We start from the raw sequence: 14,622 nt of genomic DNA, 5'->3' as shown, positions 1-14,622 counted from the left end.
TTTTACGTCTACTTCTCGACCTTACTATGGAGTGAGGCCTACTCAGCCTTCAGAACTGGGAAGCTAACGCCAGGCCCTATGAGCTGCTTAAACTGCCTTTCATTTCTCAGGGTTGGAAGAAAGACCTACCTATGGGATCTTGGCAGTGGACAAACAAAATGGCGGGTGTCCTCAGCTCTGATTTCCTACCTAGGTACACCTGGACTAGCATTCATTTTTAAGCTCAAGCTGCAGTTTAACAGGGCTGGTTCTCATCAGGAGAAAGAAATGGGTTTTCTAAAAAGTTTGAGAAGAGGGTACATCACAGACTCAGGAGTCTTTCTACATTAAAGACTTAGCTATGCTAACAACCTCCTCCCAGTTAAAACTGTTGCCAGTTAAGAGGTTTAAATCAGCATTTCCCAAAAGGTGTGTCAGAACCACGTTAATCAGTAAATGAACAGAAACAACTGAAATAGATCAGGGATGTGATTTCTCTAAGCGGTTTGATATAGTATGCGGCAACTCCTTCCGGACTGGAGCACATCCAAGGCATTACCCAAACTCCTACGTTAGCTAAAACGCTTTTCAATTACAAAGTAAAGAGTGGCAGAAAAATCCTGCTCTTTGCTCTTAGGACAGGCAAAACTGGAATACCTTAAGCCCTCGTTATCAGGGTCCAGTGACTTGCAAATTTATAAGGTTAATTATGCAATAAACTTGGGTTGATTTTTCTCTGCAATCTTTAATTCCCATTCAATAGGAGATAGGAGATGAGGTCAAGAGGTATTAGGATAATAAGGGTATGAAATAAAATCCTGAATATGGGAGAAGATAGAAGGTGCAGTAGTAGACTTAGCAGCTATAAACCAATCATGTGACATTCAGCAGAGGGGTAAACACAATGGTATTCTCTCTTATGAAAGTATAAAATAATTGAGGCACTTAACGATTGACCTAATTAAAAAAAGATGAATTTGAATCTTGTTTGTTGAATAATGTGTGGAAGTATGCCCATCAAAAATTTTATGTAAACTTTTTGGTACTTTAAAGAGTACACTTCAAGTATCTAGAAACTTCCTCTAAAATGCTTCATTCATCAGTGACGTGGGGGTTAAGTGCATATCCACCTGTGTACCCAAGTTCACTGAATCTTGTGAACTGCTTTATTTGATCACATCGGTGCTGATTTTTCTTCTGGATGCTTATATCTAAAAAAGTAGTGTTTTAAGGCTGAAACCCTCTGGAAGGGGCTTTGAAAACAAAACAAAACAAAACAAAACAAAACAACAACTGAGGTTTTAAAATGGGAAAGGCCAGAAAGAGGTGGGCACCATTCTGGGCCCACATTACTCCTAAAATAGAGAAGTCACTCTTCGTATTAAAATCAGTCAATGTCATGTCTGTCATGAACTTAATAACTAAAGCCAGTGAGGGTATGCTAGAAAGTCCCAATTTCCTTTCTGTATTTGGTAGTCTCAACAAATAACAATTGGAAATTTATCAGGTGTATTTCAGTTCCTACTTGAGAGAGATTAGCATGCCAGTATTTACTCAAAGGTAACTGTGTCATTTAAGTTAACAGACCCGCCTAATTCTACTACGGTCCTAGGACAAAAGAAAAAAAAAATATATGCCACTAGGGGTCTTCAGCCAGCCAGGGTCTACCTGCAAAAAGGACAATACTGTCTTGAAATCGGCATGAATATTATCACGAATGATGAGTGAAGTGATGTTTAGCCATCTTCTAGGAGGAAGAGAAGATACCGAATGCAGCTGGTCTCTTGCAGAGCTCATAAGGACTGTCCTCGCGGGACACGGTCCTGCCACTAGGGCTACTGTGATCCCCTGGGGAGCTACACAAAAGTCACAGCAAGTCAACTGAACATTAGATCGGATGTCTAGAAACTTCACAGGAATTAGAAGCGGTCAGGAGATCCCTGAGGCACTGCCCACAAGATGTCCCCCACTAATGGTCTATCTGTACGGCTTCCATGTACTACCCCTCATCCAAAGGGGGAGCCTCGCACCCCCAGGAAGCTATGAGCCTCTGAGCTTCACCATTTCCTAAGGACTGAAAAGGACAGTCACAGGCTGGGCTTGTGCCTACGCAACCGCTCCAGGGAGAAAGTGAAATGCTTCATTTGTGCAATCATCAAGCATTTTGTATTAACGAGGAGAAAAAACCCGACATGGTAATGGTTTCTGATCAGCAATTCAATTTGATGTCTTGAAATTAAGAAATCGATCACATGGCTTTACTCTCCCAATCAGAACAAATCAGTCTACACAGGCAAATCATACGATGAAGTTTGATCTTATTGAAATTACGAGGTGGTTTTTTGGGTTGTTTTTACTCTGACACCGAATGAGACTACACCGAGGGGTTAAATCCGGTGCATATTAACAACAGTCCAACGACACAGCCTTTGCCAACAATTTGCTTTTGATGCTGCTGGGGAAGAGAAGCAGAAGGACACAGGCAGAAGAACCTCATGACCGGGACAGGAGCCTGAATTTGTACACCACAATCCACGCGGCAGTTACTGAGGTGGTAAATCCGATGATCTTCAGCAGTCCTGACACTGAGGGAAGGTTCCTCTCCCAAAAGGTGCGGGTGATCTCTACAGCTGGAACGTCCTGCACGAATGAGCAGAGATCATTAGCAGACAGCTCTCGCTCGCATGGACAAGGACGGGCGGAACGTATCCGCCAAGTCGATGCATGCGTGTGTCCTAGAGCGGCACAGTTTTTTACGCAATTACTGGTCAGTGGAGGTGAAGCTGCTAGACTCACCTTTGATTCAGGTTCTTGAACCTCGATGTCCTTCTTCGCCACCTTCCCGAGAGCATTCAAGACCTGCAAGAAAGTGGCCACGGTATTATGAAGTGACATTCTGTAGGTCCGACCGATTTAAGGTTGGGGGTAGCCACAGATGAGCCCCATGAGTGGCGTGAACGGCCGAGAAGTGGATGCGCAAACGTACCAGAGTCAAGATCCAGAAAGAAAGGCCAGATGCCAAAACCGCCACCGCGCTCCGGAGGGCGAGTGACACGGCTGTCTCCCTTACCTCTCTAGCAGCTCTCTCTCCAGCCTCTACTGCCCCTTCCATGTAACCGCTCCAGTGTGTGGCAGTCTCAGTGCCCGCAAAGTAAATCCTGCCGACCGGCTGGCGGATCACCCTTCCAGGGAACAGAGAGGTCGCGCACAGTTACTTGGGAAGGCACTGAGGGTAAATGAGCCCATCGCTGCCCTCATTTATTTATCCCACCCAAGACAGGGCAACTCCCGCCGTTCAAAGACTCCCATGCGGCCCAACCGAAGGTGAAAGGCTCCCCCCACACCCCTATTGTCTGGGCCTGCGCCCAAGGGGCTGAACTTTCAAGCCAGGGAGAATCAGGCTGCCAGATCGTCGGTCGCTAAAGGGGACGTTGGCCTTTTCCTAGCCAACCAGGATCAGAACACAAGAAGACACGTGAAATCCGCAACCGGATTTCCTGGCTGTGGGTTTCCCTGTTTGTGGTCCATTCTGGTCCCTACACCGTTTCTTCCACAGGGGTGCGCTCTTCACAAGAGGGCATCCGGCAGCAGACCCCAGCCGTGCAGGCACTCCCAGGGTGTCAAGAGGAACCGCAGTGGCCAGTGGGAAGACGAGATCAATGGATTTCTAGCAAAGGAGGGACCCGAGGGATTCTATGTCTGTCTCAAAATAACCAGCTCTGTACAGTTAGCTTCTGTGAATTTATCTGGCGCCTGGCTGAAGACAGGGAACTGGGCCTTCTCTCACAAAGAGGTCTTGGCAAAGGGGAGCCTGGGTGGCTCCGTAGGCTGAGCATCCGACCTCGGCTCAGGTCACGATTTTGCAGTTCGTGGATTCGAACCCCACATCGGGCTTGGGGCCGTCAGCATGGAACCCACTTCAGATCCTCTGTCCCCCTCTCTGTCTGCCCCTCCCCTGCTCATTCTCTCTCTCAAACAAACTTAAAAAGATCAAATAAAATAAATAAAAATAAATAAAAGACAAAGAAACATCTCATGTAAGGAAAGGGTTAACAAGTCCTTGTTTCTCTGTGGACACGTGTGACCTTGAGTTAACTTTCTAGCTCCGTTCCTCTGGGAACCCGCTGAAGGTATAATGCCAGGGACGTTACCAGGCGACACTGCTTCTGCAAAAATGCCTCCCCCCCACCCCCTACACACACTGGTGATAGCATCTGGGGCGGGAAGACTTGTCATGAATTGCAAATACCCAGTAGGAGGCTGTCACTTTGGGCTTCCCTGAGTGTGGGGCCTCTTGTAGCAGGGCATATCTCTTGCAGGAACCCTGAATGGACACTATGCGTATGAGGCTGTTACAAGAGACAATGGTTCCTATGGGGCAGGGGGCTTCTAAGCTAAGGTGGACTCCCCTGACGCTGTGCGAGATCACCCCCGCTGTGCAGTGGGGACGCCTCCCCGTCAAGACGAATGGCTGCAGCAAGACGTGTTTTGCTAACGTCCTTCTGCGTAGAAGGCTACCCAGAAGCCTAGGGTAGTCGTGTGAAACTAAACGTCTGACTGAGCTCAAGAAGGAGCCTTGGAGGGGTGCCTGGGTGGCTCAGCCGGTTAAGCGTCCGACTTTGGCTCAGGTCATGATCTCGCGGTTTGTGAGTCCGAGCCCCGCATCAGACTCTGTGCTGACAGCTCAGAGCCCGGAGCCTGCTTCGGATTCTGTGTCTTCCTCTCTGTCCCTCCCCCGCACACACTCTGTCTCTCTCTCAAAAATAAATACACAGGTAAAGAAAAAAAGAAAAGAAAAAGAAGAAGGCCCCTTGGAGGACAGTGCGGCTCGAAGAGTCCCCACATGGAGCACTGACACCTGAAATCCTCACCCGTGCTCTGCTCTCATTCAATGTTCTGACAGCTATTGTTCTATGTACCGACATCCCTATTTTCCTATAGACGTCCAGAAATATACACACTAGCTACCGGGGCATTCCAAATCAAAGTGTTGACTACTATTTCTAACTTTCCATCGAGTTTTGCTTATGAGTTTAAGTTTGGTGTATGTCTTTTACATATATATATATATATACACATTTGGGGGATGTGTCTTTCTTTTTTTTTAATTTATTTTGAGAGAGAGAGAGAGCAAGCAAGCACGGGAGGTACAGAGAGAGGAAAAGAGAGAGAGAGAGAGAGAGAGAGAGAGAATCCCAAGTAGGTTCCACGCTGTCAGCAAAGAGCTCAGCTCAGATCTCACGGTTCGTAAGATCAAGACCTGAGCTGAAACCAAGAGTCGACGCTTAACCGGCTGAGCCCCCCAGGAGCCCCGTGTGCATGTCTTATATTAATCGGTATAGTGGCCACGTAGTACCTTCCATATTGAGTCATGATCCCAGGGGGGAAGTAGGCGGTGTAACAGCCCCCAGAGTATTGCTCCTCGCACCAGTTCTTCTCTTCATAGTGCACGGGCTGCAGTTCAGTGGGGAGAAAATTCCAAAGGGAAGACAAAGCTGAAATGCAACTTGTCAACAACGAAGTCTCTCCTGTATCTTACTTTAGCAACAGGTTTATGTTTTAAAAAAGGTGGCCCTGTGTCGCGATTTCGTTTAAGGGGAAACATGACGGTACCAAGCAAATGGCCTTCTGTGAGGTACCAAGTGACAGAACATGTATATTTTGGTTTTCTCAACCTCTTGGCGAGGGGAGCCACGGAGTAGTCCATTATCTGGCAGAGAGGGCATCGCCACGCAGACTCTGAAGTCTTTAGAATAAGTCTGCAGGAAACCCCATCAGGGGTCGGGTTCTAGAAATCTCTGGATTCTCTAAATAACAGACCTTACTTGCCATCCACCAGGGCTGAAAGAAAAGGGTGGAAGGGAGAAGGCAGAAGATAAGCACAATGTCTACGAAAGGCTTTCTTCGGAACCATTTCTCCGAGCTGGAAAAGCAAATGATGGGAATCCTGTCTAAATGGGGACCACTGAAGATGAAAACTGGTTTCCAAGAGACACGAGAGAACGTTGTCTGAGTTTTTCCCTGACACGGTCCGCAAGTTTATTATTGAACAGTTCAGAGATAATCCCCTGAAAAAGCCTGCAGTGATCTAATAGGATCCTCAGATAGAATCCCTAAGTGAGCTGTGAATGGAGTCTCCAGATGGAAAAATCAATGAGGATGACTTTGACCTGAGAGAGTCTAGATTCAGCACTCAGCTGGCTGGTGGGGGGGCAGGACCTCCATCCTGGGTACTGATCTCACCCAGCTCCAGGTTCTGACTGCAACTGGCTGCCAGTTTTCCAGTGAGCACGGAAACAGCCCAAGAACTACTGCAAAAGAAATTGCATGCACCTGCCGGCAGCCGTTACTGGCTTTTTTGTGATGGAAGTTAATCCTCCAGTAAGTGTATATCCCTTTATAAGACTCTCTTCATAAGACTGTCGGGAAACCGGAATCGGCTTTGCTTTACCACTTAGAGCAAACAGAGCAGAACCTTCTAGGGATTAGAGCTGAGGGTTTCTTACGTGTAAAGCTTCTTGGGATCCTAGCACTTTGGCGTACAGCTCACAGATTTTCTTCTTCCTATAAAAAAGAATAAAAAAAAATGTGAAGGAAATAATAGCTGAGGAGTATAGAGTAAACATAAGGAGTTCCAGGGCTGCTGCCAATGAACCAGATTTATTAAGAAAAAATAAAATCGATGGTAACTACACAAAAGGAACAGTTCCACGGATCTCTGCACTCAAATTACCCCTCTACGCCTCAATATAGTCATTTTATTTGAAGACTCAACAGAATTTTCCTTTTACATTTTCACCTCTTTTACTACCCCATATCATGTCTATTCAGGATTCAAATGGGGAAAATAAGATTAGATTTAGTGCAGGCCGTTTAGGAAATGATGTTAAGTGACTTTTCTGGACTATGGAGACTTCTAGGATAATCCCTTTTATAAGTCTATAATACATATGACCATGTCTTTTAACTATCCTCTATTTATGTTTTAAAGACCTATGAACAACTAAAGCTCACTTAATCTTTTAAATATAACATAAAATATTCTACACCATGAGAGGCCTAAGGTCGTCCTAGTCTAGTAATCAGTCACTTGACAGAATGGTCTGTGAACACAGTACTTCCAAGGGCAACTGACATGCTGTGCCTCATGACGTTACCTCAGTCTCTGGCTACCCTCATAATTCATTAGGTAAACGACTCCACAGAACATGGCCTGTATTAGGTCTTAAAAACCAGTAGCTTAACTGATCTAAGCACTTCCTCAAACATATTTTCACACTCACAGTGACTCTTGGTGAAATGAAAAAGTTCTTGGGGTGCCTGGGTGGCTCAGTCAGTTGAGCATCCGACTTTGGCTCAGGTCATGATCTCGCGGTTCCTGAGTTTCAGCCCTGTGTCGGGATCTGTGCTGATGGCTCAAGGACTGGAGCCTGCCTTAGATTCTGTGTCTCCCTCTCTCTCTGCCCCTCCCCCCTCCTTCCCTCCCTCCCTCCCTCTCTGAAAAATAAACATTAAAATAACATTTTTTTACGTTCCAATTTACTAAAATCCCCCCCTTTAGAAAGAAATGGTTCAATTTCAGGATTTGTTTGAACAGCTTCACACTGATCCAGTTATATGCTTTGGTATTTACCTTCCTTAGTCTTTACATAGTTTAAACACTGAAATTGCTCCAAAATATTTGGTATACGCTAATGAGCAACTGAAAAAAATGCTTGGTAAAAAATGTGGCGAAGGGCTTAACTCAAATCTGAAAGATGAGCCCTGAAAGCTGAAGAGACAAATGGCCAAAAAAGAGAGGAGGGGAAAGGAGGTAAGGGAAGGTTATATTTACTAGTAATAAAAGAAACAGAGGTTTTTTAAAAATGAAAATTTTAGGGGCGCTTGTATGGCTCAGTTGGTTGAGTCTCAGACCTCGGCTCAGGTCATGATCTCACAGTTCATGAGATCGAGCCCCGTGTCGGGCTCTGTGCTGACAGCTTGCAGCCTGGAGCCTGCTTCAGGTTCTGAGTCCTCCTCTCTCTCTGCCCACCTGCTTGCATTCTCTCTCTCTCAAAAATAAATAAATATTTAAAAAAAATTTTTTTACGTGACAATTTTATGTTGCCAATAACATTAGAAAACATTATTTAATGTTTATTTTGAGAGAGAGAGCATGCCCTCAGGCAGCAGAGGGAGAGGGAGAGAGAGAATTCCAAGCAGGGTCTGAGCTGTCAGCATGGAGTCCCACGCGAGGCTCAATCCCATGAACCACGAGATCATGACCTGAGCCAAAGTTGGACGCTTAACCAACTGAGCCACCCAGGCGCCCCCATAGAAGGTTTTAAGGGAAAGACAAATGTGATGGCTAAGGTGATGTCTTAGAACATTCATGGCTATGTAAGTTCCAGCACAAACAGGAAAAGTTTCGTTTCCTTGAAAGAGCTGTTCGTAGTACAGATCAATAATCATAACGGAAAGGCAGAACTACCGTCTGCCTGCCTGCCTGTCTCTGTCTAATCTATGCCCCTCATGTAACGATGAGGTGGCTGAGGTTCAGTGTGAGCAGATGGGTACAACATCACTCAGCAAATTAATGGCAGGGCCAAGGCACTTACTCTCCTGAGCAATCCTGCCTGCAGCTAGTTGCTCAATAAAAATTTACTGAGTCAAAATCCGTCCTCGGCCTAGTACGGTACCCTCCTTCCTACTCTGGAAGGAGATGACTAATTCTTACCCACCTACTTCATGTGTTAGGAAAGGAAATGCCAACATTTGTGAGTCAACCAGAAAAGAGAAGTATGGACAAGCATTATTCTGAAGGTTTAGTGATGCTTAGCTTATTTTGGGGACATGTGATAAAAATCTTCATTAAAACAGAGTGAAATCTTGGGGCGCCTGGGTGGCTCAGTCAGTTAAGTTTCTGACTCTTGATTTCGGCTCAGGTCTTGATTTCACGGTGTGGAGCTGGCTCAGGATTCTCTCTCTCCCTCTTTCTCCTAAATTCCAGTCAACTTACGTTGCAGTTAATTTTTCATTCATGGACAATAAGTCACTTATATAGAAACGTAAGTCATTATTTACTGTATTTTGTAGTATTAGATAAGTCAAGGATAAGTTCATACAAATACATCAGGAAATTATCTTCCCTATCCCTTCCTCCCATTAAATTTAAAATTTTATGGGGGCACCTAGGGGGCTCAGTTGGTTGAGCAGCTCGCTCTTGATTTTAGCTCAGGTCATGATGTCACAGTCATGGGAATAAGCCCCAAGTCGGGTTCTGTGCTGAGTGTGGAGTCTGCTTACAATTCTCTCTCCCTCTCCCTCCCCCTTCTGCCCCTCCCCTACTCTCTTTCTCTCTCAAAATAAATAAATACTTAAAAAAATTTTTTTGTAAATGTTTGTTTATTTTTTGAGAGAGAGAGAGACACAGAGTATGAGCAGGGAAGGGGCAGAGAGAGAGGGAGACACAGAATCCGAAGCAGGCTCCAGGCTCTGAGCTGTCGGCACAGAGCCCGACGCAGGGTTCGAACCCACGAACCGTGAGATCATGACCCGAGCTGAAGTCGGATGCTCAACTGACTGAGCCACCGGGGCACCCCAATAAATAAATACTTCTAAAGAAATTTCTGATTAAAAAAATTTTTTTTAACTTAAAAATTTTGGAAAAGTTACATAAGTCAAAAATGTTAGAGCAATGCACTGATTAGTTGGACTTTAAAAGTAATAGAACATAATTTAAATGATGCCCAATAGAGGTCAGTGTGCAAATCTCTTGTAGTTGTATTTACTCACTGGTTTCTAAATCTGGCTGCTCATCATAATCATTTAAAAAAGCTTGTTAAAAGGGGCGCCTGGGAGGCTCAGACAGTTAAGCGTCCAACTCTTGATTTCAGCTCACCCATGATCCCAGGGTTATGGGATCGAGCTTTGTGCTGGACTCTATGCTGAGCGGGGAGCCTGCCTGAGATTCTCTCTCTCCTTCTCCTTCTGCCCCTCCCCTCTCATGCTCTCTCTCTCCCTGTCTCTCAAAAAATAAAAAGAAAAGCAATTAAAAGAAAAGCTTGTTAAAAAATAGAAAATACTCAGGCCCCACCGCTAAGCTACCAAAAATCGTAATCTACCAGCCTCAAAAATATATATTTTCCAAATATATTTTCCTGGTAGATTTTGAGGCAGTCAGGTCTGGGAAACTTGCTCCAGTCAATGACATATTCGGAGTTCTAAGGGTTGTGCCTCATAAAAACTTTTGAGAAGCTCAGCCACCATGTGGAATCATAACCAAATGTCTACATCCAGGCTGGTATTTATTTTACTATTAATAAGGAGGGAAAGCAGGAAATCCAAAAGAAAATGTCAAGCTTAGTGTGGCGTAATGAAAAAAACGCATGCGTTAGATGCTATTTCTAACTTTGTCGCAAGCTAGCTGTGGAGACTTGGACAAACCATTCCCCGTCACTGGACCCCAAATTCTTCCTCTTTTGACTGAGTAGGTGGACAATGGTTTCCTTCCCGAAATCAGAGCTCATGGTAATTCAAATAAACACATTCGTGCGCAAATGTGGGAACCTCTGCAGCCTGAATCCCAAAGTCATCGAAGTAACTCTCAAAGCAAAGGCGGCTTGTGCATTTGCTGCTTAATTTGTTTCAATTAAACGCAGAGAGAAGTGTACGTGTGTGCGAACTGGTCCCCTAACAAAGGATTTAGGGCTACCCTCGAGAAGGGAAGCCCAGAAATTCCCCGAGGCAACCCCCCAATAGCCAAATGACTATTTCCAGGGAAGAGTTCCTGGTAAGATTTTATTTGAATGAAGGAAAGGATTCCAAGGCAAAATAAAGCGAATACAACATGGCAGAAAGAGAAAGGGAGAAAGAAAGAAAAAAAAGCCACCGTCCTAAAATGACTGTGTTTGTTATAGTAGGAAGCTATCGAAGGGAACATCAGAGCTGCATGCTAGATAAACAAAGAGGGACACATGCACACAAGTCGCAACACGCTGAAACACACCTATGCATTTGCCTTCCAGAAAAAGGATACGCCCGTCCGAGAACCACGTCAAAGGGCTAATCTGAGAACCATGTCAAAGGGCTAATGGTCTCACAAGGTGAGCAGGACTCAGCCTCAAGCTTTTTGCACAGCTAGTGTTTCCTATCATATTTCCTCCATCTCTCCTGTAGAGAAACCCTACTTCTCCACCGCTGCAAAATAAACCCAAATATGTAAAACTAAATTAATATACGCATGTGGGCAAGCACTGAGTCCACGGGGCTATAACCAAAAGTTTGCCACAAGGTTGATTTGTTGCGTTTTTGAGAATACTCGTGGACTGTGGTGTTTTTCATGATGCCGTCAGACTGTTGTTAGTGCAACAAGCACAATATAAAGCTAACCTTTCGTGTAGGTTTCCAATGTCGATTCTTACCTGATTTCTTTATGGAGCTTGGCAAGTCGGTCTGCTTTTCGGGCAAGTATGAAGCTGGAGAGAGAGGTTACATGTGAACGATTAGGTGACAGGAGAGTTGCCTTTTTTTTTTTTTAAGGTGTTCTTGCCTCCACATACTCAACATTGATTAACTCTCCCACACACTCCCATTATTTCCCCCTACGACAGCAAATGCCATACTATCTCCTGTCTGCCTGTGTCCAAAACCCCTCTAGGCTGTGGGCTCCTAAAGAACTGGTTACCTCCTACTCAATATTTTACCCCCAAAGTTCAGCACAGTCCTTGGCATATAGCTGGGATAGCAAATGTTAGTTGAATTCATGTTGCATTAAATGATATCCTGGGAATGACTGTTACCCTCTGCCAAACACTTGATAAAAGCTGGAAAAACATGGGATGCCTGGGTGGCTCAGTCAGTTGAGCGTCCAACTCTTGATTTTGGCTCAGGTCATGATCTCACAGTTTGTGAGCTGCAGCCCTGTGCCAGGCTGTGCGCTCACAGCCAGCGCGAAGCCTGCTGGAGATACTCCCTCTCTCTCTGCCCCTCCCCTGTTCGCACGCTCTCCATCTCTCTCAAAATAAATAAATACACTTAAAAAATTTTAAAGAGCCCAAATGTCCATCAACTGATGAATGGATAAAGAAGATGTGGTTTATATATACAATGGAATACTACTTGGCAATGAGAAAGAATGAAATCTGGCCGTTTGCAACAACATGGCTGGAACTGGAGGGTGTTATGCTGAGTGAAATAAGTCAGTCAAAGACCGATACCATATGTTTTCACTCATATGTGGAATTTGAGAAACTTAACAGAAGACCATGGGGGAAGGGAAGGGAAAAAAATTAGTTTCAAACATAGAGGGAGGCAAACCACAAGAGACTCTTAAACACAGAGAACAAACTGAGGGTTGAAAGGGGCTTGGAGGGGGGCGGGGAAAATGGGTAATGAGCACTGAGGAGGGCACTTGTTGGGATGAGCACTGGGTGTTATATGTAAGTGATGAATCACGGGAATCTACTCCCGAAGCCAAGAGCACGCTGTATACACTGTATGTTAGCTAACTTGACGATAAATTAAATTAAAAAAAAAATTCTTTTTTAAAAGCTGGAAAAACATCTATAAGTAAATAGCTGTAGTGGATGCCATGGTGAGCCACCCAGATCCCTCTTCAGGATCAAGCACTCATTACCCTCAGCTCATGGGTGAACACTTCCCCAGCCACTGCATTCGGCAGCAGAGAACTGCCTGGCTTGAGGTCCTGCCACTCCCCAGAATGACTAGCTCTGGGGTGCGGCGAGGTTATCAAAGCCCCGCACCTCAGTGCACGACACCTCTGAAGGGCCATCCCAGCTCTAGACCTCCTTAAGGGCTGGCCGAGACCTCCAGTGGGACAACACTGGTGCCCAACCTCTCCCCCTGCCCTGTCGTGACTCCTTCCCTTCCCCACGGGCAATAACCCTGAGCACACACCCCAACGGATCCCCTCCACCCAAATCTCCATCTCCAAGTTGGCTTCTGAGAAACTGGCCTAGCAAAGCCTTCAAATTCAATCACTCAGTAAAACTCAGTTATAATTTATCTGTAACGCTGATATTACTAATTGTTCAAAAATCCAAATGAGCTACAGGACAATGAAATTTTTTCTCGGATGAAATTATTCGAGATCATTCTGGGAAGCAAAGATTACAACATGCATTTCGGGGGAAGCTGTGGACTACTTAAGAAATTGGAACTAATGAACTTTATGGGATATAGTCCTAATTTTGCTTGATTGAACACTGTTACATCATGGGGCTTGCTAGAAATGATTCTGGTTAAATTTTACGTGTATGTCAGAATCAGTCATTTTAGGCTTACACAGGATTTCAATGAAAATCCCCAGTATCCAATGAAATATTAAATGATATATCTGAAAACCTTTTCAGATCTTGGGTGCTTCTTACAGTTACTTTTTAAATTTTTTTTTTAACATTTATTTATTTTTGAGAGATAGAGAAAGACACAGCATGAGCAGGGGAGGGGCAGAGAGAGAGGGAGACACAGAATCTGAAGCAGGCTCCAGGTTCTGAGCTGTCAGCACAGAGGCCGATGTGGGGCTTGAACCCACTAACCGTGAGGTTATGACCTGAGCCGAAGTCGGACCCTTAACTGAGTCATCCAGGTGCCCCTTACAGCTCCTTTCCTAAAGGGCAGTTAGTGTTGGCCGTTCCTGTCAAATCTCAAATCGAGAATGAAATAACCCCTTGGATCTAATTCTAACCACGGACGACTATTCTTTAACTTTCTTTGCTGTTTTATTGAGGAAATTAAACATGCTGGCTTTGGGTGGGGGACATTTCACAGCTTTGAAGTACAAGGTCCTTTCTAGTTTCCAAAAGGTACTAGTTATCACAAACACAGTGGTGGGCAATTACCACCCCTATCGTTAAGGCTTTCATTGCCCAGAGCAAAGAGCAGGGTAGAGGCAATCCAGTGTCAAGGCAAGAACAGGGTGGAGGCAATAAATGTAGGTGTCCAGATAAGACAGATTAGAATATCACTTTTTAGGAACTGCCTAAATTGCCCCATTCCCATCTGGAAAACTACGGCCACACATGTCTTTGTTAATAACACTGAAGAAATCCCAGAAGGGCAGAGGCCACAGTATCTAACTCCCAAGGGCAAGAACATCAATGTCCTTCCATCCACAGTTGGATTGCTCTTGACGGACAGTCTCCCAAAACCTCCACCTCAAGCTTCTGTTTTCCTTTGGCATAAAGAAGGCGATGGCAAACTGCCCACGTAATCTGGACCCCTTCTTGCCCAGTGGGGTTAGAGACGAGGAGGATGTGTTGTTCCTGTGATCGTTCCTTCGTGAGCGCCTGCCCTTCACCCTTCCCGGGGAGGCCAGCGCCATTTGTGACAATTTACAGCCAGAGAAGTGGTTGCAAAATATCTTGTGAGCAGCCCAGGAACGCAGCCTGCAGAGTCCTGGGTCTTGGGTCTGCTCCTTTTGGTTTGCTAATTTCCCTTCTATGATGCAAACCTTCGTGAGCTCAACTGTCCCCAGGGAGAAAGGGAAAACCACCCTGTCTCTCTGAAAGTCCCTTGCCTGTTACAGAAGCTGTGCCCTTCTGGTGTCATGTGGTAGAAACAAGAGCCCTTTTATTTGTGTAGCTTTGAGGCCACAGTAGCTGTTGGAGGGGGAGGGCGGGGCGGGGATGGGAGGAGAAGCGG

At 45.2% G+C, this 14,622-nt stretch overlaps 1 protein-coding gene across 1 annotated transcript in view; it reads right to left on the bottom strand.

Moving 5' to 3' along the window:
- Positions 1-2,241: 2,241 nt before the first annotated feature.
- The window catches only part of MAOA (monoamine oxidase A), a 67,736-nt gene continuing 55,355 nt past the window's right edge, over positions 2,242-14,622 (bottom strand). Inside the window, exons 10-15 of the mRNA XM_047076400.1 lie at positions 11,382-11,435; positions 6,486-6,543; positions 5,336-5,433; positions 3,050-3,161; positions 2,776-2,838; positions 2,242-2,619 (exon numbers count right to left, since the gene is read on the bottom strand). Of these exons, the coding sequence (XP_046932356.1) occupies positions 2,473-2,619; positions 2,776-2,838; positions 3,050-3,161; positions 5,336-5,433; positions 6,486-6,543; positions 11,382-11,435 (532 nt within the window). The 3' untranslated portion in view covers positions 2,242-2,472. The remainder of the gene's footprint in view (positions 2,620-2,775; positions 2,839-3,049; positions 3,162-5,335; positions 5,434-6,485; positions 6,544-11,381; positions 11,436-14,622) is intronic.

Source organism: Lynx rufus, unplaced genomic scaffold, assembly GCF_022079265.1.
Source record: "Lynx rufus isolate CCGP_SWC_20201006 ecotype Redwood Valley unplaced genomic scaffold, mLynRuf1.p SCAF_14, whole genome shotgun sequence".
NCBI lineage: Eukaryota > Metazoa > Chordata > Mammalia > Carnivora > Felidae > Lynx > Lynx rufus.
Note: the sequence above shows the minus strand (reverse complement) of the source record. Positions and strands in the feature narration are given on the sequence as shown.